Source organism: Silurus meridionalis, chromosome 8 (genome assembly GCF_014805685.1).
Source record: "Silurus meridionalis isolate SWU-2019-XX chromosome 8, ASM1480568v1, whole genome shotgun sequence".
Taxonomy (NCBI): domain Eukaryota; kingdom Metazoa; phylum Chordata; class Actinopteri; order Siluriformes; family Siluridae; genus Silurus; species Silurus meridionalis.
The window spans coordinates 1,580,974-1,608,596 of record NC_060891.1 but is presented as its reverse complement, the minus strand read 5'-3'; the positions used below and the strand labels follow the sequence as shown (position 1 = coordinate 1,608,596).

Genomic DNA, 27,623 nt, shown 5'->3' with positions numbered 1-27,623 from the left:
TCACACCTTTTACATAACGTCTGATTCTTCTCGTCTCCGGCTTTTGGGGGAGTGTTTACATTTTTTAAGCATTTTGTTCTTTCATATTAAGATCGTGTGTTTAGGTTCTCTGCGCTCTCTTCACAAGCATCCTGGAGGCGTTGCCAGATCAGAAAGGGGTGGAGCTTTTGCTTAAATGCAGTTGTGATCACCTGGGTTTGTGGAAACTCATTCATGATTCAAAACCAGCTATGACATGTTCCTTTGTCAGTTTATAACAAGCACGAAACACATTCATGCCACGTTATAATGCATTTATAAGAAATTGTGTCGCATTATGAATGATTGCTCTCATGAATGTTCAGGTTTGTCACTTGTCATGTCACATCACATTTCAGAGATTTTACCGGAGTGAAGTAGGTAAATCTTTATGCACAATTAATACAGTTATACTTTATATCACCACGACAACAGGACACAATGAAGTGAAACAACACAATTAAGTAACGAATTTCCATGTGAACGTGTTTAAATAGTATTGCTAACTTTGACCTTTGTTAAAAGGAAGTGAAGTGAAGGAGTCACTGCGGATGAACGAAGCACTTTTCTTCTACAATATTATTAAATCTGGTTCACGAACAGCCATTATTTTCCGCCTTTCTTTAATTAATTATTTATTTATTTCATTGATTTGATGTATGCCAGGCTTTCTTCTTTTTTTTTTTTTTTGTTTCACATCACAGATATCAGCAGTCGCTGCAGGACGACTTCGATCTTTTATTCGTTCCACCACACGTTTCACTCTTCATCTAAATCCCGAGGCCCATCTGACGATCTGAACAATCTTTCACATGGATTTTTCACAGCACCGTTCGTGTTGTTCATTTGCTCTCACCCACACGTATACACACACACACACACACGTGCGCGCACACACACGTGCATGCACACACACACACGTGCATGCACACACACACACGTGCATGCACACACAGTGCTCTCCTGTGCAGGAAAAGCAAAGTGTGAAATGTACATTTTCAAAACGAGCACCTTATTACATGGGTGACTGACTTATTGAACCGCATCGAACGAAACCCGGGCCGTTCAGCAGGCGAGGAGAAAGTTAATTAAAATTCAGCAAAGGCTTAAAATTCAATAATCCCTGCACAACTTTCAGATGAGCTCCGGTGATTAGGAGGATTCATTACAGCACACCTTCTCTTTGCTAAGACTAAAGGCTTCGGGTTACTTCATGCGGAGACGCCGTTCAGCCGACTTACCCGAACAAAAAGACGTCGTGTGGAGGTTCTGCTCGCTGCTTCGTGCACGCTCCACACACGAACACGGTACACGACCCAACACTGGGATCGGCCAAAACATAACCAAACCTACACACGCAAGGTATCGCAAGGTTTTCAGTAGCATGCTAATTCCAGCACATGCGCCCATTATGTCTCACATACACTTTCTTTTACTTTTCAATATTCTATCATTTTGTTTGTTCTTTTCTTTAAAATTTTTTTATACATTTTCGGAAACTTTTTTACACCAAGTAATTTGTTTTCTGGTAATCGTCAAACTCTCATGAAGTTTTAACAGCACCATCTGGAGGACTGGAGCTAGTTCAGGCTGTACTCAGGGTAAAGAAAGGCAGATACATTTGTGACGTGCAAAAAGCTGGATTTTTTTTTCCAGACCTTTCAGTGTGGACGAGCAACTTTTCGAAACGAATGAAAACTAAAGTGTGGACTGGGAGCATTTTTTAGACAGAAATGCCATTTTCAATTGTATATGGATTAGTGTAGACGTAGCCGCATGGTTGGGTGAGAAATAAATACTGAAATTACATGCATTTGTGTTCAAGCAGGAGACATGCAGCGTGGAGTTTCAATAAAACAGATGTATGTTGTTGCAGGATTTCAGCTCGAGTAAGGAGCAGTGCTCAGTCCAGTGCCACTGACTGATCATGTAACGTAAGCACAATATATTCTAAAATTCATGTTTTCACCAGGGAATGTATTTCACCTCTGCTTTTGAGGCTGATTCTTCTAATCTGGAAACATCTGGCGATTTCACAGGCAGAAACTACACGCCGGTAATTTGCATAATGTGAAAAACATGCAGTGTAACCCGACTCTGAAAACGTAAAACTTTCCACTCAATGTATATATATATATATAAAACCAGATCAGTGTTTAATGCAGCGGGTTCACAGTTTAAAAAAAGGCACATGTTCGTAAACTGTTTTTGAGTTGAAGCACGAGGAGCTCAGAAGCTCAGGAAGTTGTATAGCGTATGTTCTACCAGATCAATAAAACAAAGAAAAAAAATATATATAAAACAATTACTCATTATTTAGGGAAGGAATTTCAAACAACATACAGAACATGTCAAATGTTTTTTTATGGTGTTTCAGAAAAACCTGCATGTTCCTCTAGTGTCTACGCAACAAACCTGGTAATGTAACAGTATGAAGATTCACTTTGACCAAATCTAAAAAGGTCCAGATGTTCCACTTTGTTTTCACTGAAAATGAATTTAGCTGAAATACTTTGACGCGCCTCTTGAAAAACCTGCTAAAGTCGTTCTATACTTGTTCATCTCAGAGCAGTTCAGTAGGATTCAGGTGCGGTGACTGGGCAGGTGGTTCCATAATAAACACTCCAGACGACAATTTGCTCTCTAAATAACACTTACAGAACTCGGACTTACAGTATTTGTTGCTTCGGCTCATCGTCTTGTTGTACGGTGAAGTCGGTTTCTATTGAGCCGCAGTCCAGACGTAATCACATGGTGTTGAAGTATGGAATAGGAGACGTTGGGTCAGGATTCCATTCACCATATAACCTACATGAATATATGTTCTTCAACTGTATACAGAAAAGTGGTACATGTAGACAATGTCTATTGTAAAAAGCGCTACTTGAACTTGAACTTGATAATGTGACAGTTTAATGAAAATGAATACCTTTAAATCATTGAGTTTTGCATGGACACAAAAGGAACAATCATGTGTCTCTCCAAAATCATAAAAGACTCGAGGTTTCCAAACTTTTAATATGATCACTGTCTGATAATATAAAACAGATTAAAAGTACCACGTGTCTATTCTTTAATTATAAAAGTGCTTTCATTCAAACTAAGGACATGTTTATAGAACAATAATCCTTTTCAGTGTGCTAATAGAAAGTCCACTTCATTACACCAACGTGCGCATGATTATATTTTTCTAACAACACATCTGGAGAGGGAACACAAGTCATGCAGCTGGGTTTCAGGCTGGTACGTTAGGAAATCTTCACTCGGCGAAAGGTGCCTTCTAATGTTTTACCTCCATCTTTATTTATATAAAATGTCCTAGTTTGACTTGAACCCAGAGTGAGACTGAATGCCAGCTCTTTAGTGTTCCAAGATGAAATAATACATTCATCCTGCATGTTGTTAGTTTACTACATTCTCAGTGCACTGTTTTCTTCTGACCTTTGGGTTCTAAGCAAATTAGAGCTGGAACTTGATGCATCACCACTCGGGGCACTGAAGGATTTACTGCTGTGACCTTTCCTCAGATGACTGTACGATTCTGTTTGCAACTTTGTTTTTCTAAGAAGCACCAAATAAAAGAAAGAAGAACATCTAAAAAACTAATCTCCTGTAATTATAATAGTAGAAAAATCATACTATGTGTGAGGTCACTAGTTCAGACTCGCTGTCACGCTTCCTCTCAGCTGGAAGCCCCAGGTCCACGACCTCACGTCTGGGTTATTAGCAATGTGCTGATTTGTTGCGGTAATGAAGAGCCGAGTGCAGGCTGCACAGCACGACCATGAACCCTGGTGCACCAGTGAGAACGTTCCTCAGAGATAATGTGTGTGTTTTTTCTTTTAGGGCGGTGCATTTCTGCTGATGATCTTTTAGAAAGCAGTGAGGTTGAACATTGAGGTTTTGGTTTGCTATCCATAATAAACATGATTGAAGTTGTGCATGCAACCTGATTGACTAGCAGGAGCAGGATAGTACATTTTAAAAAGGTAAACAAAAGGTATAATGGATAGTTTGTGTCTGAGTCTTGGGTTGTTTCTACCTTAAAAGTGCAAAATCCAGGGAGTTGATGTAAAAACATGAAGTTTGCATGAAGAGGGTGCATTTTACAAATGAAGAACTTGCAACAAATCGAACCCGCTATATTGTGCTATTAAAGGAAAATAATCGAAAATAATCGTAGTTCCTTCACTCTATCTCTGGAAGCTACACTATGATTTTTCTTGAAGAAAAATCTCAGGTACAGCTCAGTCGTAAACTTCTCCATGCTGAAGATGTTGGAAAAGTTACAGCTTTACCTCCGTCTGCTACAAAGTGCTGCGACTTTTTTCATAACTGTTAAATAAATGTGTTCTTACACAAAATCTCACCACGCAGTCAGAATATATCTGAGACTTTACACCAGACTTTTTCAGCCAGATTCCTGGTTCTTTCCCAGAGTTTAGGACGTCTTTGGATACTGAAGCATGAAATTTACCTAAATAGGAGACCCAAACCTGTTCCAACCTGACAATGCCCCTGTGCACAAAGCCAGTTTCATGAAGATCTGATTTACATAGTTCGGAATGGAAGATCTATATCTATAGAGCTCTGACCTTCTCAATCTTATGGAACATCTTTGCCTCCTCACCTACATCAGTACCTGACTTTACTAGTAGCTGAATAAATCTTCACAAATCTCCTTAGAATCTAGTGGAACATCTTGCCAGAAGAGTGGAGGTTATTAAAACAGCAAATGGGACTAAATGCGGAATAGGAATTTTATTGTACACTTTTTACTAAACATTTTACGTATTTTATTATATTTAATTTTTTTCTATCATTAAAACTGCTAATGTTTTTGTTTGTTTTACTTTGAGATACATTTTAAATATAAAGAAGAAAATACATGAGACATTAAATGTAATAATATAATACACTGAAACCAGATTTTAGCGGTGAAACAGCGCCCTCTAGGCGGTGCGTGTGTATGTGCCTGTGTGTGTGTGTGTGTGTGTGTGTGTGTGTGTGTGTGTGTGTGTGTGTGTGTGTAAATGATCGAGGTCAGCAGGAATGCTGCTGATGGTGCCCAGTGGTGGAGGAGGTGGAGGAGCATGACTGGAGCTTTGCTTCTTTCCCCACGTGCTGCTTTGTCTCGGCAGCACAATGCTGAGGTTCTGCCAAACGCTCCCCTGCACAGAGGAAGTGGAACAACACTTTGTTCACCCGATATTATTTCTGTAAACACAGCCTCCGTTTTCATCACTGGACATTACAGCAGCATTACTAAGCTTTTGTTGTTTTTCTGAGAAGAGGCTCGGCCACGGGCCCGGAGGACATTTCTATGCAAAACACAATCAAATTGGTCTGCGTGTGAGCATCACACTCAGGTCTTCTTCACATCGCTAATAACAAAACATCGTTTCATGCTTATACTGTATTTGAATAGACCGATAGATGCAGTACGACTGATTTACTGGAATTAGTCCAGTTTACCAGTCCAGCAACACACTGGGGTGACTGCACATTCAGTAGAATTTAATGAACTGTTATAATTATGGAGTATTTGGAAGAAAGAGAATAAAACAGTCATAGCTTTTATTAGCTCTTTTTCCATAGTTGGGTAACTTACATTACAATACATTATGTTACACTTACAGATCTGAAAATAACTCAGTAACAATAATAATGAAATACCATCCCAGACACTTAACCTCTCATCTTTTATTTGTTTAAACACATTCTATTGGCTGCCAGCTGCTATGGACACAATCAGGATTAACCAAGCATTTTCTCTAGTTTTGTTTGAAATCTGCTAGCATAGTGTTTAAGGTATTGGACTTTAGATCTGGAGGTGAGTTTAAATCCCAGCTGCATCAAACTGCCATTACTCTGCCCCTCATCAAGGCCCTTGGCCACATAGTTGCTCAGTTGTATGAATGAGATAAATGTAAGTTTCTCTGGATAAGGACGTCTGCCAAACGCTGGAGGTGTTAATGTAACCCACGATGGGGAATTGTGACACTTGTGATGTTACGAGCTGATTATTGTACCCATGCATTGCACCAGTCTGAGGAATGGGGTAGTAAAACAGGTATATACTGTACAAAGGCTCTCGCATATACACCATGAATCCATATTAGGTGTTCTGGGTGTTTTGCATGAAAATGTTCTCAAGGTCAGTGGCTCTGGTTCTGGGTTACTGATTGGACTGCCATTCGTGGGCCCTTGAGCAAGGCCCTTAACCCTCTGCTCTCCAGGGCCCCTGTATCAAATTTGCAGTAAGGAATTCTGAATACATGCAGCAGCCATCTTGCATGGTTCAGAATATATAAGCTGGGTATCAGTGTTTATATATATTGGCACATTCTTATTCATAATCATGCACAGTATTGAAGGTTATTATGAGCACTAGTTCATTTGTGAGCCTGGGTGTTTGTCCAACCCCATGATGCAATAATGATAATAATAATAATATAAACATCTATTTATATATCAATTTGTTTGTTTTATTGTTTTTTTGCTTATTAGAATCCATAGCAGTATTTATATTCAACACTGTTCTTTTCCTAACCCCCTGGTGTCTTCTTAATACTCTTTGGTTCTTATTAACACACTAAGTACTTGTTAATCCTCTCAGGTTCTGCTAACACTACAGGTCCTTATTAATACTATGCTCTTGTAATAAAGCACACCCAGGGGTAGTGACACTCTGATTTCCTATTCAATATCTTTAATGTTTTTATATCAATCAACGGTTTCTAATATGGTTCTTACGAAGCCTGGGGATCTAATTGTCATGGCTAGTAGGCCTTATTGGTTCTTCTAGAATTGGCTCGTGGGGTGGGGGATCCTAACTAATACTGGCCAGACATATTCACTGTTTGTCGTACAATTTTCAAAGAAATCGCTGAGTAATTAAACAACCTTGGATCCAATCAGCATTCTGTAGTTGAAGAACAGCTGTAATATTAACTACTATAATATACCTACTACTGTATGCATTCTAGAGTGTGAATAAAAACACCATGGGCACATAATTATAACTATTTGTAGCAATTTGTGGTTCTGTTTCCACTCTGGGGACCTAAGATATAATATGGTTTCATGATTACATATTTGCTAGAATTGTTAATGTTCAGACACCCTACAGTTCTGATAACATCACTTAAGTGCTGAAGTAACAGTAAGGTCCTAATAGCATTCGGAGATTTAATATGACAGAAGATCATAATAAAACCACCCAGTGTTGCGGATCAACCTCTGGGTCGTAATAACGAATACCCTGCGTTTTAGTGACACCTGCAACTAATACCAAAGAGAACAATCAACCAATCAATGTTGTTTTTATTGCTTCAGTCATTTCTGATTTATATTACAGTCACTTGGGACAAATGTTTGTTTGTTAGTTTGAAATATATATATATATATATATATAATTTTTTTTTTTGTTTGTTTTTGTTTTAAATAACCCAGCCATTAGGGAGGCACAAGCCAGTGCATTCTTAGTGCCGGTCCCAAGCCCGGGTAAATGGGGAGGGTTGCGTTAGGAAGGGCATCCAGCGTAAAACATGTGCCAAATCAAACATGCGGATCACAAATGAGAATTTCATACCGGATCGGTCAAGGCCCGGGTTAACAACGACCGCCACAGGTATCGTTAGCCGACAGGGTACCGGTGGAAATTGGGCTACTGTTGGCCGAAGGAGGAGAAGGAGAGGAGGAAGACGTCTACAGAGACGGCAGGGAAAGGAGCAGTGTAGGAGAGTGGAGGTTAGGGTTGGTACTTTAAATGTTGGTACTATGACGGGTAAAGGGAGAGAGATAGCTGATATGATGGAGAGGAGAAAGGTAGATATGCTGTGTGTTCAGGAGACCAAGTGGAAAGGGAGTAAGGCCAGGAACATTGGAGGTGGATTTAAACTGTTTTATCATGGTGTGGATGGAAAGAGAAATGGTGTAGGGGTGATTCTGAAGGAAGAGTACAGTAAGAGTGTAGTGGAGGTGAAGAGAGTTTCTGATAGGGTGATGATCGTGAAGGTGGAAGTTGAAGGATGATGATAAATGTCATCAGTGCCTATGCTCCACAAGTTGGCTGTGAGATGGAGGAGAAGGAAAGATTCTGGAGTGAATTAGATGAAGTGGTAGATGGTGTACCTAGGAAAGAACGATTGGTGATTGGGGCAGACTTTAATGGGCATGTAGGTGAAGGGAACAGAGGTGATGAGGAGGTGATGGGTAGGTATGGTTTTAAGGAGAGGAATGTGGAAGGGCAGATGGTGGTAGATTTTGCTAAAAGGATGGAAATGGCAGTGGTGAACACTTATTTTAAGAAGAAGGAGGATCATAGGGTGACGATAAGAGTGGAGGAAGGTGCACACAGGTGGACTATGTGCTATGCAGGAGATGCAACCTGAAGGAGATTGGAGACTGTAAGGTGTTGGCAGGGGACAGTGTAGCTAGACAGCATCGGATGGTGGTCTGTAGGATGGTTTTGGAGGTGAAGAAGAAGAGGAGGAGAGTGAGGACTGAAAGAAGAATAAGATGGTGGAAACTGAAGGAGGAAGAGTGTAGTGTGAGGTTCAGGGAAGAGGTCAGAGAGAGGCTCAGTGGTGTTAAGGTGTTGGATGATTGGGCAACTACTGCAGGAGTGATGAGGAGGCAGCTAGAAAAGTACTTGGTGTGACATCTGGAAATAGAAAGGAAGACAAGGAGACGTGGTGGTGGAATGAGGAAGTGCAGGAGAGCATAAGGAGAAAGAGGTTGGCAAAACAGAAGTGGGATAGACAGAGTGATGAGAAAAGTAGGCAGGAGTACAAGGAGATGCGGCAGCAGGTTAAGAGGATGTGGCGAAAGCCAAGGAAAAGGCATATGAGGAGCTGTATGAGAGGTTGGACACTAAGGAAGGAGAAAAGGATTTATACAGATTGGCCAGGCAGAGGGACCGAGCTGGAAAGGATGTACTGCAAGTTAGAGCAGTAAAGGATGGAGAGGAAATGTGTTGACTAGTGAGGAGAGTGTGTTGAGAAGGTGGAGGGAGTATTTTGAGCAGCTGATGAATGAGGAAAATCAGAGAGAGAGAAGGTTGGATGATGTGGAGTTGGTGAAGCAGGATGTAGATAGGATTAGTAAGGAGGAAGTGAGAGCAGCGATTAAGAGGATGAAGAGTGGAAAGTCGGTTGGACCAGATGACATACCGGTAGAAGCGTGGAGATGTTTAGGAGAGATGGCAGTGGGTTTTGACCAGATTGTTTAACAGGATTTTGGAAGGTGAGAAGATGCCTGAGGAATGGAGAAGGAGTGTGCTGGTACCGATCTTTAAGCATAAAGGAGATGTGCAGACCTGCAGTAACTACAGGGGAATTAAGTTGATCAGTCACACCATGAAGTTATGGGAAAGAGTAGTGGAAGCCAGGTTGAGAGAAGAGGTGACCATCTGTGAGCAACAGTATGGTTTCATGCCGAGGAAGAGCACCACAGATGCCTTATTTGCTTTGAGAATGTTGATGGAGAAGTATAGAGAAGGACAGAAGGAATTGCATTGTGTATTTGTGGATTTAGAGAAAGCCTACGACAGGGTGCCAAGAGAGGAGTTGTGGTATTGTATGAGGAAGTCAGGTGTGTCAGAGAAGTATGTGAGGGTGGTGCAGGACATGTATGAGGACAGTGTGACAGCAGTGAAGTGTGCAGTAGGTACGACAGACTGGTTTAGGGTGAAGGTTGGACTGCATCAAGGATCGGCCCTGAGCCCTTTCCTGTTTGCAGTGGTGATGGACAGGTTGACGGACGAGGTCAGACAGGAGTCTCCTGACTATGATGTTTATGGATGATATTGTGATTTGTTGTGAGAGTAGGGAGCAGGTTGAGAAGAGCCTGGAGAGGTGGAGATATGCGCTGGAGAGAAGGGGAATGAAACTCAGTAGGAGTAAGACAGAGTACATGTGTGTGAATGAGAGGGAGGGCAGTGGAGTGGTGCGGTTGCAGGAGAAGAGCTTCAGAAGGTGGAGGAATTCAGGTACCTGGGGTCAACAGTGCAAAGTAATGGAGAGTGTGTTAGAGAAGTGAAGAAAAGAGTGCAGGCAGGGTGGAGTGGGTGGAGAAGAGTGACAGGAGTGATTTGTGATAGTAGGGTATCTGCAAAATGAAAGGGAAAGTTTATAGGACTGTGGTGAGACCTGCAATGTTGTATGGATTAGAGACAGTGGCATTGAGTAAAAGACAGGAGGTGGAGCTGGAGGTAGCAGAGCTGAAGATGTTGAGGTTTTCATTGGGAGTGACGAGGATGGATAAGATTAGAAATGAGTTTATTAGAGGGACAGCGCATGTAGGATGTTTTGGTGACAAGGTGAGGGAGGCGAGATTGAGATGGTTTGGACATGTGCAGAGGGACATGAATTATATTGGTAGAAGAATGCTGAGGATGGAGCCACCAGGTAGGAGGAAAAGAGGAAGGCCAAGAAGGAGGTTCATGGATGTGGTGAGGGAAGACATGCAGGTAGTTGGTGTAAAAGAGGCAGATGTAGAGGACAGGGTGGTATGGAGACGGATGATCCGCTGTGGCAACCCCTAATGGGAGCAGCCGAAAGAAGAAGAAGAAGTTTGTTTTTGTTTTAAATCCAGATTTTAACACTAAAAAAATGTTTAAATGTTTTCAGGGTATGAATAATTATTCAACCCGCTGTATTTTCCTTTCACCTTCATTTGGTATGGTACAGGTTTAAGCACACCTGCAATTCATCTCTGGAAGTGAGCAGAAAAAGGTTTGATCCTGAGTGTCAAGTCAAAGAAAGTAAGTCAAACATAACACAACAAGCATGACATTTTTACCAAACTCCTGAGTTCCTAAAGGGTTAAAACCTGTGATCCTGAGGGCCTCTTATCTCCATAAAAGCAAAACACACCTATGTTTACACGTGTTTTCAGTGTAGCTCCTCGAGATGTTCGTGACACGCTGGAAGCCACGTTAGGTGGAGGAGCAGAAAGTGGTGCTGGTGCTCAGGCATCTTTGCCCCAGGCTCGGAATAAGGTGTTAATTCCTGCCTTATTATGTTCATGCAACATGATTGTCTCCTGATATTCTTTTAATGGTTTTGTCATTTCAGACTGATGGCTTTTAGCATGCGTGTTGCGTTGTTGGATCTGCGTGTTTGGGCATGGGATGTCTCATCGGTTGTGAAGTCAGGATGAAGGTTAGCGTGATCAGATGAAGGTAAGACAAAGGTGTGTCCACTGATGAGCATCTACTTAATGCACACTTTTAAATACCAGGGCAACGTTTTTTTACCCGATTATTTTAATTCTATTTCATCATCGAATCCAGTCCCATGAGACGAATGGCTATCAAGCTTGGACATGAACTGAGAACATCCAAGAATGCCTATGGCTCAGGGACCCTTTATAGTAAATGGTGTTGAGATTGACAGATAGTGACAGATGTCAATTGGAATAAATGAAGAAATGTTATTTGTCCTCAGGGAATACAGAACTGACGGTTCACCCAGAAGCCTAGCAATCATTTATTTATTATAGTAACCACTTCATCTTCACCTGGGACACATCAGATCTGATACCAGAGAATGGATTACAACAGGACAACATATAATTACTTATTATACAAACTGGATTTGTTCCTTAACCTAAAGATGGAGTATAAACATGGCATTAGTTTTCTCTGGTTGGTGTCTTTGGAATGGCCTCTAGGTATGAATGAGAATTTCATAGAGTGGTGTGAATTCTGATCTCCTGATTTACAGTGACACTGATTACGATAAAGTGCCTAATGAAGATGATTAAATGGATAATGGTTGTAATGGATTCCTCCCTCAAAAGTTTCTCGGCTTGCTTCAAAAAGTGCTTGCACTTGTATCTCAAGAAGATTAAACCCCCTGCTGTACCCACAATCTTCTCTAAGCATTTACATTCACAGCATTTGGGAGACGCCCTTATCCTGAGCGACCTACACCTGTGCTCAAGGGCCCAGCAGTGGCAGCTTGGTGGTGAACTTGTGACCCTCCAGTCTAAAATCCAATGCCTTACCCATTGAGCTACCACCTCCTGCAAGCCATCAGATAAAGGGTTTTAAAAAGGTGTTTCTTCTTGAAGACAACTACATCAGCATCAGGTTCAGATCCTGCTTTCCAAAGTTCTTCACAACATGGCCACCATAAACATCATGACACATCAGATCACATGACCCAGACACATGGTGTTCACATACAAGTTTGCTTCAGCACCTGGTTAAAGCTCTGTTGTATGTTTGGTAGCACATTTCTCAAGCTCGTTTGATCAGTGTTTTGACTTTGGTTTGTCCTTTGCTGCATTGAAAACCTGTTTGTCTCCAGCACGTAAGTTTCTAAAATATATGTGCCTGAAATTGACCAAATTTACAGCTCAAAAAAGTGGTAGCTCAGTGGTTAAGGCACTGGATTTTGGACTGTAGACACACAGCAAAGGACACTTAAAGCTGCTTGATGGAACTTTTAGTGGTAAGTGCTTTTGTAGTAACATATACACAACTTAACTATCAGTATGATGTAAAAGTATATCATAAGCATGTCTTTAATAACATATTTCATTTATAGTGTTTTATTCTTGGTTCTGTTTGGTGTTACTGTTTAGCCCTGAAATACAGTCTGCTTCAGAAGCAGTTTTTGGCGACTCGATGAACAGGAAGTTGCATCAGTAGTCTGTAGAGAGTCTCTGTGTCCGGGAAGACGAGGCTCCAGAGAAACAGGTTCTGACTGCAGGAACACGGACTGCACTTCTCAGCTCACTATTCACTGCAGTCTGTCTTAGCTGACACGTTCTCCTGAATACTGATGTTCCACTTTTCATCCAGAGTCAAATTTAGCACTTGCCATGGACTGCGTGAGCGACGGATCGTTATGCAGGTAAGTGTGTGGGGTGTAGAGAAGAAAATAATGATGGGTGTCCAAAAATAATTCTGATGCATGGAATGAGGGACACAGAGAGAACTGATTCGGGTTTGTATATGATCAAGGAAGGTGTGTTAGTCATTCTGGATTGTGGTTAGTCAGAACAGTTGTGATTGATGATCTTTAATGGCAGCTCTGACAGTACAGTCTCAAATCACTGGGGTATTTTAATAGTCATTATCAAACATCGTTCTTGTTTTTTAAGATTAAGTACATTTTGGAGAAGATTTTATGTTTTTGTAGAATGTTACTCAAGGTTTGACATGTTTTGCATCCTGAGATGATTTTCTCCTCACTCTGGTTGTAAAGAGAGATTATTTGACTTTTTGGAGCATTCATCTCAGCTTTCTCCAAGCTTCTGAAGTCTGGTCCTTTGGCCTCGCTCATCAACAAGGTGTTTCTGCTCATTGGATGCATTTTCCAGTCTGGTTGAACTCACTGAGATTTATTTTTTACTGTTCTCATGATTAATGTGATCATTAATTAACTTAATGAAGCTCTTTGCCTGTATCTGTATGATTTAATGCATTATTGTGCTGCTGCCATGTGATTGGCTGACAAATTGCAGCACTGGTGTACAGGTGTTCCTGTGGGTATATGTGTGTATACGTATGTATATACAGGTATACGTGCTCTGACTCAGAGCATCTCCAAAACTGCAGCTCTTGAAAGACGTTCCCTGTCTGCTGTGGTCAGTATCTATTCAAAGTGGTCCGAAAAGGGTCATGTGCGGCCCGAGGCTCATTGATACACGTGGAGAGCGAAGGCTGGTCTGATGAAGCTCGAATTGCTGAAGAAGTTAACGCTGTTAATGCTCAACTGGTCCGGAGTGTTTTGCGGGCAAAAGGGCGACCAACACAATATTAGGCAGGTGATTATAAAGTAATGGCTGGTCGGTGTATATTCAATATACTCGGTACTCACGTTATGACAAACATGGTCACTCTTCACATGCTCAGAACTCGACACCGAGACTCATGATAAAACTCGTGAGTGCTTCATTCTTGTGCTAATACAGATGCATGTACAGTAGTCTCATGTTAGCTCACAAACCAAAGCCATTGAGTGCCCTCTTTATTCCGTGTATCCTTATACAATACAGTAGTACAGCACGTCATAAAATAAATATTTGTTCAGTATTTTATATATATATATTTATTTATATATAATAAACAGACCATCTGAAAACCCAGCTGAATAGACTACTGCAAAAGTGTAGCATTTACAGGGTTTTTTTTTTATCTTTTTTATTGTTTGGAGACTTTCTAGCAGATTTCCATGACAGTAAAAAGGTGGAGTAGAAATGATTATAGCGTTCAGGGTGAGGCTAAGCTGATTTATAAACAATATTGATAGCACGCATGATTTAGTTTTACGAAGATGTCGGCCATCTAAATTAAATACCGCGTTGTATAAGTTAAGACAAAAAAATGTCCTCCGTTTAAACATTGCAACAACATTTTGTTTTAATTTATAGAGACTGTTTTGGCAAACTCCAGCCATTACAGCGCTTTATGTCTGTGCTGTAGCGAAATAAATCGGACTCGGGTTTTCCCCCTCCTCACTCCAGGGGGGTCAGAAGAATATAAGGAATCTATCCAGTGTGGCTTTATGTTCCCAGAATGTACAGAGCGCAAGGGTTTTTCCTGGACTGCTGCTGTTATTTTGAGCCCGTGACTACCAGCTTCACTCAGTGATGTTGGCAGTGTCACAACACCGTGAATAAAAACCTCGGCTGTTCCAGCGCACCGGTTGAGCTCGGATAAACAACGCACGGCCGCAACTAGGGTTTCTGTTTCACTGCATTTCCGCAGGACACGTTTTCCCTATAGCCTTCACTCTTTAGGTTATTTGGCAGCCTCAGAGGTGGAAAGTTCAGCCAGGCGACTTGGCGTTGCACCGTTGCAGACGCACATGTTCAGACCCATCACAGGGAGCACGCCTGCAGATATCGTTTTAATGGAAAAAAGGAAAAAAAAATAACACACACACACACACACACACACACACACACACACACACACCCATACTAGCACACATGCCCTCCTCCACCCATCGCATGTTAAGTTGTAGGCGATTCTCATTTTTTCCTCTGCTGATTGTATTTTCCATTGATTCTATCATACACTCAAAGGCATCTGGAATCTTCCAGAACTTGTTTCTCCATTCATCCAGAACCAATCCTGCTCTCTCCTTTAAAGCCTGCCAGATCTAATGGGGAAGAAAACACAAACACACAAGTCGTGAGCGAAAGTTTGTGCTTTATTTTTTGTATATTTGCAAGAAAGCAGCCGGTTGAACAGCATGTGTCGGGGAAAAAATGCAAAGTGTAGCAAAATATAGGAAAAGCTGATTTGGGCGTATCTACAGGAACGCTCATTTCAGGTCCGGACAAAGAGGTGTGATGTTTCATCCAGCCACAGACAGGAACACTGAATCCTTTCGTCAGTGGCCTTCATTCCCACACCGCTTTGTCTTTGACACAAATGAGCATCTGTAGGGGTGTGTGCGTGTGCGCGTGTGTGGATATAAATAATTACTTTCATAAATGCATTGTTGAAGCAAAAACCATGAGGGAAATTCGAATCAAATATAGAACCGTTTTTCTCTTTTCTTCTTTTGCCAAAACATTACAAATTTAAAATACGTACAAATTCCCTTTTTAAATTAGTGCCTTTTTGAAGACCAAAAAAAAAAAAAAATGACGTATTAAAAATAAATAAAATGATATTCAGATATCAGTAACACTCTCTATGAAGGCCATAAATACATTGGCGGCACGCTATAACATTTATACGTAAATATACATTTTTATCAACAAAAAACATCCTCACATGTAACAGGAAATCCTGGATATTATAACAAATCATATAAAGCCTTATGAGTGTGTTATAATGTCTACAAACAAGTTCATGATATATCTATGGCCTTCACAGAAACTGTGTGTATTTCCAAAAATATCTTTCAATACACAAAATATATATAAAAACCTTCTTCAAAGGTTTGGTGAACGTTGAAGGTGTTGTTTTCTAAAAACGCCTAGAGTAAAGCGTCCTGTATAGAGCAATAGGGACAAACTGACAAACAAATGAGCTTATTTGGGTTTTAGCCCGGGTTTAGACTTCATTACTGACTTCCTTCCACAGGGGCAGATGCGCTAAAGCGTAAATCAGGCATGCGGAAGCTGCTAATGTGGCTAAAACTGCGAGTAATAAGAGCGATTGTCAACTTCGAAAGTGGAAAAAAAACAATAAACAAACAAAACTGGACGTAAACATTTTTAAAATAGCAAACGGCATCGACAAAGAAAATAAATTATATTTTTTCCGTATATTAAAAGCAGTGAGCTTGTGCTTTCTTCTGCAACTTTGGTTCTGCAAAGCGACAAATTTTATTTAGCATTAAATGAATTACACACTATAATACTACTATTAATGCAAATGGCTTGGTTATTGATAGTGTTTATAGGTGTTTATAGTGCATACACAGGGTTTTTTTTGTCAAGAGACATGCTTGCAAAGTATAAAAGTCGAAGTGCAATGCTTGGTTTAGTCTCAGTCTTCGTTGTTTGTAAAAGAATGGTCTGGATTTCACCCAGGAAACATGTGGATCATTAATGATCGTTGATGATCTTCAGAGATTTCGGATGACTTCCAGAGAGTTCACGCTGCCACTGAAGGCAGTCGAGGTGAAGAAGTGTCACCTTCTTTATTTGTTCTTTATTAAAAAAAGAACTATTCCACCTTTCATCAAAGGTTACCGCTTCCCGTAGCTCCGTTCGAGCCAGTTCTGTACATTTTTCAGGTTGTAATAAAATGGACCCTTCCCCCCTAAATACGTGATTTTATTCTTCTGAACGATGCACACCCTTTCGTAGGCAACGCCGTATGCCATGTTGGTGTTGTTGTCCATGCAGTCAGCTGCCAACCGGCACTGCGGCGGCAGAGAGAAATGCTCGACTAGCCGCTGCGCCGCCACCACACGATCCTCCATGTTGCGGTGTTTCCTCACCTCGAACGGGAAAAGTTCCATGGGTGGCCCCGCCCAACCGTCAGACGGGTGAGCCTCGTCAATGTAGACCAGCAGGAAGTCTGCCACGTCCGAGAAGTTCTCCACCAGCCTCCGGAAGACCGGCAGCTGGTTTACGAACGGGGGTCAGCTGGCTGAGCCGAAGTTGACCACCAAGGGTCGATCAGACGATTCAAAGTCCAATAGGTGACACTCATCTGTAGTCTTTCCATTTTCTCTGCTCCAAATCTCAGGAACCTTCACCACTTTTGAGTTTGGAGCCATCTCGCCCAATTTCACCTGCAAGCACAGAGTCAATTTTAAACTTTCTACTGATGGTTTTACATTTCTATTCCCAAAACACAGAGCTGCAATTTCAGTGAAACTGCAAAAGACAAAGCAACGGAGCAGCAATTGACATTTGGTTCAAGGGTTCCTCGGCTCTGCAAATTGGCAACGACGCTGTAAATGACAAATCCCAACCACTGACTCAGTGCGCAGTATCCGACCTTTCTTCAGTTCCCTGCTCACAATGTTAGCATCCCTCGAGTTATGCAGAAATAGAAAGAAAATCTGAAGCAGTGGTTTAAAGGTTCTGTCTTGCATGAGCTCGCATTAACAAGTATAGAGACATGATGATGGCAAAAATTAAGAAGGATGAAACAGAGATCATCGGCGAGTCCACTGAACGTGATCAGCTAGTATGGCTTCGCTAAGCTGAGAGCAAAACTAGTATGAACCTAACGATTTGAAATCAAACAACCATTTTCACCATTTTCAGAATTGATTCTGCAAGTGGTTAGCTTTCGGAACTAAATATAGCGACTCGTTTGCAGCGTCTCCCTCTTAAAGAACAAAAACACTAGACGGTCCATGGCCCCAAGTGACGACAGTAGCAATCACTACAAGCTAACACGAGACACGTGTTGCTGCAAAGTAACTAAATTACACTGACGACAGCTAGCGACTAGCATCTAGTGACAAAGTACTCAGATCTTTATCGGTAAACACCGTCACACAGCAGAGTTACAGTTCGATTCCTAGCTATGTTGGAGAGGAAAAGCTCAAATTAGCGAACATCTTTTATCCTGATCAAGATCAGAATTAAAAACCAATGTCTGTTTTTTTGCTGGCTCGGTCTCAATGTTTCCACCGTCGGCTCATCAGCCGGGGAATTTGGCGCAGTAATGACCTGACAGGCTTTAACTGCAGAGGATGCTGAAAGCATTCGTTTTGGCACGAGTACAACTTTACTACGGTCTGTTAGGCAATCGCTCAATGAGTCTGGGTTAAAAAGTAACATTCTCCGAGACCCAGACTTTTACAACAAATTGACAGGCCATCGTCCCATGTCCTGCGAGTTCGTTGACTGTCTGGAGATCAAAGTTCGTCGTTCTTTTTTACTGAACAGATTTAACTTTGGCTGGGAATAAAACGGAATGCTCTGTACTACTTACAAAAAACGCAAACCAAATGCCTACCAAATACAGCATATCGAAAACTCCTGTAATGCATAGGAGGAAAGGGAAAGTTTAAATTGTTTCAGGATGTAAAGTGTAGAGAAAATTGGTTGATGCAAATCATCCACAGTACAACTGAACCAACCCTCAGTGTAACATTAAATATGCTGAAAAAAACAATAATAATAATAATAATAATAGTTGTAATAATAGTTATAAGTGTACGTTTTGATTGCCTCGATCACTGCAGTTATGGAGTTTTACTTTCAGGAATGCCCTAATGGTTCCAAAGTTTAGTGTGTATCAAGGTCCAATTAAATTCTTTCGAGCTATAAAGATACACAACAAAGATACAAAAGATGCCATGCGATGAGGAAAAGTACAATCCGGTAGCTTCATTTTTTAGGGTAAGGTTCAGTGGTTTCCAGTATAGTGTTGTTCTGAATTTAGGAAAACAGAGGACCTAGCTCAAATATTTCTTGTCCTTTACGTGAAACACACATAAGCGTAATCGTGTTGTACTTTTCATCCAGAAAAATGTTGAGCTTTGCTGTAAAAGCCAATTTTGTGCTCTATAGGTACTCTAAATCCACTTTCCCAGGCATGTTTTCATTGTGATTAAAATACACCAGCAACAAACTGGTGATGTTCTCCATAATTATAATGCAAAGTCACTGCTATGTCTTTCAATTAAACAACAGCTCATTACCTCCATCACAGACCAGGGCCAGGACCAGTGCTGTATATTTTGGTGGGAACGCACATCGAGGAACTTTAATGCGTTCACCTTTAGAGGTGCCTGAGTGCTTTGTTTCAAGCACCAATGTAGAAAGTGTTTATTATAAAGACACTGTATTCACATTTCTATGTAAACAATAACAGAGTAGAGGGGGATTCCTTTACTTATTTTAGAAAAAAAAACTCTTGAAAGACCCGTTCGATGCAGATTGATTTAGATTTAGTGTGGTAGTATTTTAGCTATAAATTGCAGCTTTTCAATCTGGAAATTTCCAAGCAGCAGTTGACATTAATTTTTGAGTTTGTAAGTATTGAATTGTAACTATAAGTGCGTGATGATAAATAACGGCTTTTAGACAATTGGTACAGGTTTGAGAACCAGAGTTCCAGAAGGTACCACTGAAGCAGCAAGGAATGCTAAGTGGTACTGTTACCCAACAGCTCTTCTCAGCTGCTCAAATGGTTGTATCAGACGTACACCTTGAGAAGGTGTTTGTGGTTGGCCTTTAAAGTGCTTCAGAAGTCATGTACATGCTACAGATGCAAGACTGAAGATTAGTCTGTTAGCTTTATTTCATTAACACCATCACTACTGGAACGGTGCTCCTGCTATAGAAGATCAAATTCTATTGCTTTATCATTAGGGTTCTTGTTGGTGTAGAGTGATTTTACTTCGAACTCACAGAAATATCGCACGCAGGATGGTTTCATTTTCTTTTAGATTGTTGTGACGTTGCTGTACGAACCAACCAGGACGCAGTGGAACACGGACAGAACAGACAGAACAGACAGAATTGGGGGGATGCATCCAGATGGCCATGACTTGTTAAATCTCCTTCACAAAGTGATGCCCAAAGTGTACCTGAAACTTCTGATGCATTTTAAAGGTCGAGAGTTAAGAAATGTTAAATATTGACTTTGTTTCATTGAGTGCTCTTTACTGCACCTTATGGGAGCTTTAATACTATATAATCTGTCAATTTCATTTCTTCTGAAGGCATCATGCAAACAAAAGTTTTGTTGTTGCATAAAATAGAAAAACAAACCCAGAAGGTTGGTAGCATCATGAATTGTTGTGTACCTATTGGAATATTTGCTGTTTCCATCTCCATAATCATAAATGAATGTTGAAACAGGTTATTTCCAGTGTGTCTAAAACTTCTGAAACTTTCTAGAATGCTTTCTCAGGGAAAAGAAAGGATTCAGGATCGTGTCTTCCTGATGTATCTCCTACTGCATATTTGCTAAATAGACATCATAAAGACAACTTCTTTACGATTTGGATAAAGGTTGATGTTGCCATGCCGGATTAGTGTGTATCTGATGATTGTTAAAGTTTCATGAGATGAAGCTGAATCTCCGGAAAATTATGTACAGTCTGCATTGAAATGCCTGAACTTTCTAAACCACTTCCTGGGCTTAAAGAGTTGTTTATGCAGGTGTATATACAGTATGCATGCTGGATTATTTGCCAGATCTTTCTCAGTGCTCGGATATTCTGACAATGTGCACTGAAACTTTTTTTGCACACATTTTCAGAGCAGTACTAATTGCATAAAGGGTGAAATCCAGAAGTTTAGCGTTGCACGCACTTGCTTGCTTGCTCACCTGCTTATAGGCATCCAACAGAAAGCTATTCCAGATGGAGCGCACGCCGGCCGAGGTAAGCATGCGCTGCTGCCACGCGCCTCCGCCGCCGCCGCACGACAGGCTCACGAGTGAGACGACGCGCTTCACGAGCACCACCGAGTCGTAGAGCACGAAGAAGAGGCAGTTGGAGAAAAAGCCGGGCAAAATCTGCAGGGTGACCCGCAGGTCCGCGCTCAGCACCCCCATGCTTTCTCCAGCAACAGGTGACCCGTACCGAGTCCTCACCGCGCGAGACGCATCTTTGTTTTTTGGGTTTTTGTTTGTTTGTTTGTTTCTCAATCTCTTCTTTGGGCCTCCTTGCAAATGCAAAACCCTGAGGGTTGATAGATGCTTGGATGGATGGAAGGATGTTTCCCAGGTTCTCCACCACTAAAGAGACAGACGATCAGAGAGCGCGCGCGCGTCAGAGCGCACAGCGCACGAGCCACGGGGCCGAACCTCGAGCACTCCCTGCCCACTTTTTTTTTTTTTTTTCTTTTGCCTTTTTTTTTTTTATAATTTTGCCCCGAAAGCACAAAAAAAGAGAATGAAAGAGGGAAAATGCCTCGGTCCCACGCGCACTTTGTTCTCACACACACACACACACACACACACACACACACTCTCTCTCTGTGCAATGTCACAACATTTATTCCTGTCCAGAGTTGCAGTAATTTTTCACCAACATCTAGTATTGATGATGGGACAGTCGGACTGATGCTCTTCTCACTGGGGTTGGGGTTAAGGTCTGGACTCTGTGGTGGCCAATCCATGTGTGAAAATGATGTCTCATGCTCCCTGAACCACTTTTTCACAATTCGAGACCGATGAATCATGGCATTGTTATCTTGGAATATGCTCGTGCCACCAGGGAAGAAAAATTCCTTTATTGCTCCAGAGTCCAGTCTTTATGCTCCCTAGCTTTTTTTTTTTTTTTTTGCAATTACCTTCACTGATAAGTGGTTTTATTAACACTACACAGCAGTTTAGTCCCAATCCCTTGAGTTCCCTTCACGCTGTGCACGTGGAAATGCTCTCACTTTCACTATCAAACATGGCTTTGAGATCTACTGTTGTTTTTTTACGATTTGATTTCACCAAACGCCGATTACGATCATTCAAGATTTTTTCGGACCACAATTTTCCCTCGAAGATGATGTGCATAAATACATTAAAAACCCTTCCAATGATTGATCAAGGCTTCAGAATGTGACGACACACTTGAACGCTCTCGTGCGCTCCCAGGACCGGAAGTCAGCACGAGCCAGAGCTCAATTAAACACCTGACTGGCAGCACGTGTAGATTTGCCCTGGTATTAGGTGAGTATTATTAGGTAGGCAGTACACAATTCAATATATATCTAAATTACAAACAGTATATCTTTAACTATACATACTGTATGGCTTTCAGTGTTGAAAGTTTGGATTACTGTCTGATACTGAAGTTCTCGTGTCTACAGTATTCAGGTTTCCTTCCACTTCACTATATGCGCTGCTCAATATTCTGGCTGCTAAATTGCCCCCCACGTGTGTATGTGTGTGCGTGCGTGCGTGTGTGTGCATGGTGGTTATGGGGTATATTCTCACCTCACACCCTGGATAAGTTTCAGATTCACCATGGCCCTGACCAGGATAAATGAGCGAATGAATGAGTAAATGAATCAATGAATGAATGAATTAATGCGTAAACGAAAGAATGAATGAATGAATGATTTATGTATCCATCCATCCATCCATCCATCATACTATTCATACACCATTCATCTGTTGAATTACTAATTGCTTCACTAATTTCCTTATATATCTATCTATCTATCTATCTATCTATCTATCTGTCTGTCTGTCTGTCTGTCTGTCTGTCTGTCTGTCTGTCTGTCTGTCTGTCTGTCTGTCTGTCATTTGCATTTTCCCATGCTGTGTTAAGCAGTGTGTAAGATAATTTTATGTTCCTCTACCACGTTATCTCCAGACCTCAGAATGATGTGGACAAACACTGCTGAAGCGTTTCAGAAGAGGAATCAATCCAATGCCTTTACGGATGAATCACACTCTCATTTTCCACAGAGTCAGAAGAGCAGACAGTAAGACTCTTTTCTTTACAAGTCTGGGACTGAAGGACATATCTGGAGATTTATATTACTGCATTTTATTTATAGACTTATTATAGCAAGAGCTCATTCACAGAGACATGTAGGGCAGATGTCCCGGATAAACTGATTACAGAGACGTGTTTGTGTAAGGAGATGTTTATTAACGTATGGAAGGAGTCTCCAGTGTCTTTGCTTTGTTCTGTAACAGTCAGAGGTGAAGGCGTAAATTTTCGGACGATTTCAGGACATAGGAGGTTTGTGGTATGTTTTTTTTTTTTTTTTACAATATTATTTACATCAAAAGAGAACAAGTGACATTGGCTGTTTATAGATATAACAGTGTAAGCAATAACCAGAACCTCCTAAAAATGTGTGCATTTTGTGTGTGAGGAGAATCAAAACCCTCCAGTGTGTGCTGTTGGAAGAAAAAGGAATCAAGTGGTTTCAGGAACTCCACTTCATCACACGACTCATCTCTTGGCTTCAATTGCAGTTTAAAATATTTGAAATATGCCAGGAAAAGTAATGCCTGATTAAAGAGGAAGGAGAATCGAAATCTCATGCAGCTGTGACGTTGAATTTCCCCCTAAACGCCTTATTTAAAGAGTGAGCTGGGATTAATAATGTGTCATTTGGCATGATAAACCTGCTGACCCAATGAGCGTGCACACACACACACACACACACGCACACACACACACACACGCACACACACACACACACACGCACGCACAGACGACCAAACAGCTGGACACACAATAGAGGTGAAAAAGCGAGTGCTTCGGCCGATGTCCACCCGCTCATCAATCCTGCTATTGTTACAGCACGAGTCATCTGGGAGTCACTGAGATATAAGCAAAACATATTTTCATATGACTTTCCACCCCTACTATCCTCCATGTTTTCATTTGGACCGAGATCTAAAGCCGACGTGTTTATATGTCACATCCCAGATAAGCACTGTACATATGAGGAGAGAGCGATATTTACGTTTGAGATGCAAATGAATACAGGACAAAGGAATCCTTGTGCTGTGGATGTTGATTGGTTCGGATGAAGTTTCTGGGGCAGTGGGCTATGCAATAGCGCTGACGCAGGGGCACATGACCTCTGACCTACAGTAATCACTAATTATTTAGAACTGTTGTGAGTAGAATTAGTGAGAGTTCTTCATTTTGGGTTACATTTTACATGATTCTTTAAACAAGTAAAATAAGTAAAAAATCTTATATATAAATACCAAGATGTTGAGTTTATGGCAGAAATACAGAGTCCAGAAATGCAAAAAAAGGTACATAAAAAACAATCATCAGAATGTATTGGGATGAAGTGTAAAATTAATTCATAATACAAATAATATTATAATAAGTTAATATTATATACACCTTTATTATATAATAAAATGTATTTGCTATTTTACAACAAAATGTTCATTCTCTTTACTCTCCAGCTGTTTTTGTGTAAAAAATGCCCAGAGGTCAGTGTGTAATCCTGAAATATTCTGAAATGTGTTTTTGGACCGAATCGAATGCTGATGATGTGCTGCAGTGACACACAATGTTGCCACAGAACAGGAGACATGAGGCGAGTTCAAGCATCAGCATCAATAATCTTAATTTTAATTAATTGCAACATTGAAAGAAAAAAAATATTCCACCCTGAATGAGTCGCATATTTATTTTTTTCTTGTTTACATGCTACTTTATATCAGCGTGTTGTAATATATACATAAGCCAACATTTTAAAACTGCTTTTATTTAAATTTTAGACTAGTGTAACTGTTTACAGTATTCGCACTTCTATTAGAATATTCATCTATTCATTATCATATATATATATATATATTATTCATACCTAAAATACCTGATGCTTTTAAAATCTCTCCAGGTTTCTCGTCTCATCTCTAGATTCCACTCAAACAGATCATCATCCAGAACTTTAGTCATGGAAATACCAACATCAAGTCCATCACACTTGCCATCTGAGATCACTAACTAGCTGAGGTGAGTTTAGCTGCAATGCATTCTGGGAAATGGTCATGTTTACTTTTTTTACTTAAATTGAATGATATGTATTGCAGTCCTTGCTATAAGGAAGTGGTAGCTCAGTGTTTAAGTTGTTGGACGTCTTATTGGAAGGTCATGCGTTTAAATCCCAACACCACCCAGCTGCCACTTCTGGGTACTTAAGCAAGGCCCCTAACCCTCACCTGCTCAGTGGGATATTTGACATAAATGTAAGTCATTTTGGATAAGAGGAATCTGCCAAATGTTATAATTTGTATTTGATATATTTCATCCTTTTAGAGATATGTGAAGAATATGTCAAATTAATTCATCATGTGAAAAAAAAGTGGGAAAATAAAAAACTGCAAATTAAAAATAAGTGCATGTTCTTCTTCTTCTTTCGGCTGCTCCCATTAGGGGTCGCCACAGCGGATCATCTGTCTCCATACTACTCTGTCCTCTACATCTGTCTCTTTCAAACCAACTGCCTGCATGTCTTCCCTCACCACATCCATAAACCTCCTCCTTGGCCTTCCTATTTTCCTCCATCCTCAGCATCCTCTCCTACTGATATACCCCATGTCCCTCCTCTGCACATGTCCAAACCATCTTAATCTCACCTCCCTCACCTTGTCTCCAAAACATCCTACATGCGCTGTCTCTCTAATAAATTCATTTCTAATCCTGTCCATCGTCATCACTCCCAATTAACATCTCAACATCTTCAGCTCTGCTACCTCCAGCTCCACCTCCTGTCTTTTACTCATTGCCACTGTCTCTAAACAATCCAACATTTTAGGTCTCCCTACAGTCCTATAAACTTTCCCTTTCACTCTCACAGATACTCTTCTATCACAAATCACTCCTGCTATCACTCTTCTCCACCCACTCCACCCTGCCTGCACTCTTTTCTTTACTTCTCTAACACATTCTCCATTACTTTGCACTGTTGACCCCAGGTACCTGAACTCCTCCACCTTCTCCACCTCTTCTCCCTGTAACGCACCCCTCCACTGCCCTTCCTCTCATTCACACACATGTACTCTGTCTGACTCCTACTGACTTTTATTCCCCTTCTCTCCAGCGTGTACCTCCACCTCTCCAGGCTCTTCTCCACCTGCTCACTACTCTCACCACAAATCACAATATTATCCGCAAACATCATAGTCCACGGAGACTCCTGTCTGACCTCGTCTATCAGCCTGTCCATCACCACTGCAAACAGGAAAGGGCTCAGAGCCGATCCTTGATGCAGTTCCACATTCAGTCTGTCGTTCCTACTGCACACTTCACTGATGTCACACTGTCCTCATACATGTCCTGCACCACCCTCACATACTTCTCTGACACACCTGACTTTCTCATACAATACCACAACTCTTCTCTCCACCCTGTCGTACGCTTTCTCTAAATCCACAAATACACAATGCAACTCCTTCTGACCTTCTCTATACTTCTTCATCAACATTCTCAAAGCAAAAAATGCGTCTGTGGTGCTCTTCCTCAGCATTAAAACCATAATGTTGTTCACAGATGGTCACCTCTTCTCTCAGCCTGGCTTCATTTGCCAATTTGCTGACATCAGTATTTAGGGCTACGTGTAAATAGTGTAAAAATACCGAATGTATATTGGTGATTATTGAACAGACCTGGCAACCATTGTTGACTTTCCAGATATTATTCATGATTTTTGTTTTACTAGATCTGGATCGAGTAGAATGAAAATATAATATGGTTTTATTAACACTGGAACATTTGATTCCATGACACAAACTTTTAAATATTTAATTAAATTATTTATTGATTGATTTAAAACGACAAATCGTTTCTTTTTATTTCAAAACTCTTTCTCTGTCATGTATTAATACAATGGAATTGATATCCAATCGGAAGCGTCTAAGCTGATCACATGAAATGTCAGGAAAAGTTCTGGGAGGTTTTTTATGGTAAAATGGAGCCAAGAAAAGAGATGTGAGTAAGAGATGGAGTTGTACAAGATCACCAAGACAAGAATTTGATCGATTATTGATTTATTTGTGAATGTATTTAATTTGTTTTATTTGTTTACACTTCACTCTGCTCATCAGCCAACTGTAAATGATGTGATAAAATTATTACCAGGTGTAGTTTTGTTGAACCTGATGATTAGTTACGTAACAGCTAAAGTTTGTTGTATTTTTTGTTACACTGCAACTGGTTGCGGAACAAACACTTAGTGGGCGTCAACTGGCCGAGTCACGTGACTGGATTTGTGTCTGGCTGCCGCACCAGTATTTCCCTAAATACACTTGTGCTGTGCTAAATATAGTGCATTATTTATGCCTGTGTGTGTGTGTGTGTGTGTGTGTGTGTGTGTGTGTGTGTGTGTGTGTGTGTGACTTGCTTAGCAGCCATGGCTGTTTTTGTTGTGTTTCAAGATAAAAGAAAGGTGTAAAATTTCTGTTAATGGGTTTCCTTTTTATTCTTGAGCTTTTTATTGCCACAAAACACATGATTTTTGCTCCAGGCCAGAATTCAGGCATTCGGTAGACTTGTTCCAGTGACAGCTTTAGGAAATTGAATTTTCTCTTTTGTGTTGCGACTCCTGACATGGGTTCATCTAGTCTTTACGCCCAGACTGACAGGTGACGAAGCAACACGTGTATTTTTTTTTCTCTCATTGTACATCTGTCATGTTGCTCATGTTCATTGATATATTGTATTTGCGTAAGTCAATTTTATCTGAACCCTTGTTCCTGATTCTCCTCCTTGGTATGGTTC

The 27,623-nt window shown here is 40.8% G+C and overlaps 1 protein-coding gene and 1 long non-coding RNA gene across 2 annotated transcripts; one reads left to right on the top strand and one right to left on the bottom strand.

Moving 5' to 3' along the window:
* Positions 1-15,176: 15,176 nt before the first annotated feature.
* On the bottom strand, positions 15,177-21,220 carry dio2 (iodothyronine deiodinase 2). The gene is made up of 2 exons (XM_046856526.1): positions 20,747-21,220; positions 15,177-17,240 (listed from the first exon to the last, which is right to left on the bottom strand). Exons 1-2 carry the CDS (start codon positions 20,972-20,974, stop codon positions 16,689-16,691), a joined length of 780 nt encoding a protein of 259 aa, XP_046712482.1. The 5' UTR covers positions 20,975-21,220; the 3' UTR covers positions 15,177-16,688.
* A 163-nt stretch (positions 21,221-21,383) lies between these two features.
* On the top strand, positions 21,384-24,441 carry LOC124390527. Its single transcript, XR_006926755.1, has 3 exons — positions 21,384-22,087; positions 22,737-22,848; positions 24,308-24,441. It is a non-coding gene; the product is annotated as an uncharacterized LOC124390527 (long non-coding RNA).
* Positions 24,442-27,623: the final 3,182 nt, after the last annotated feature.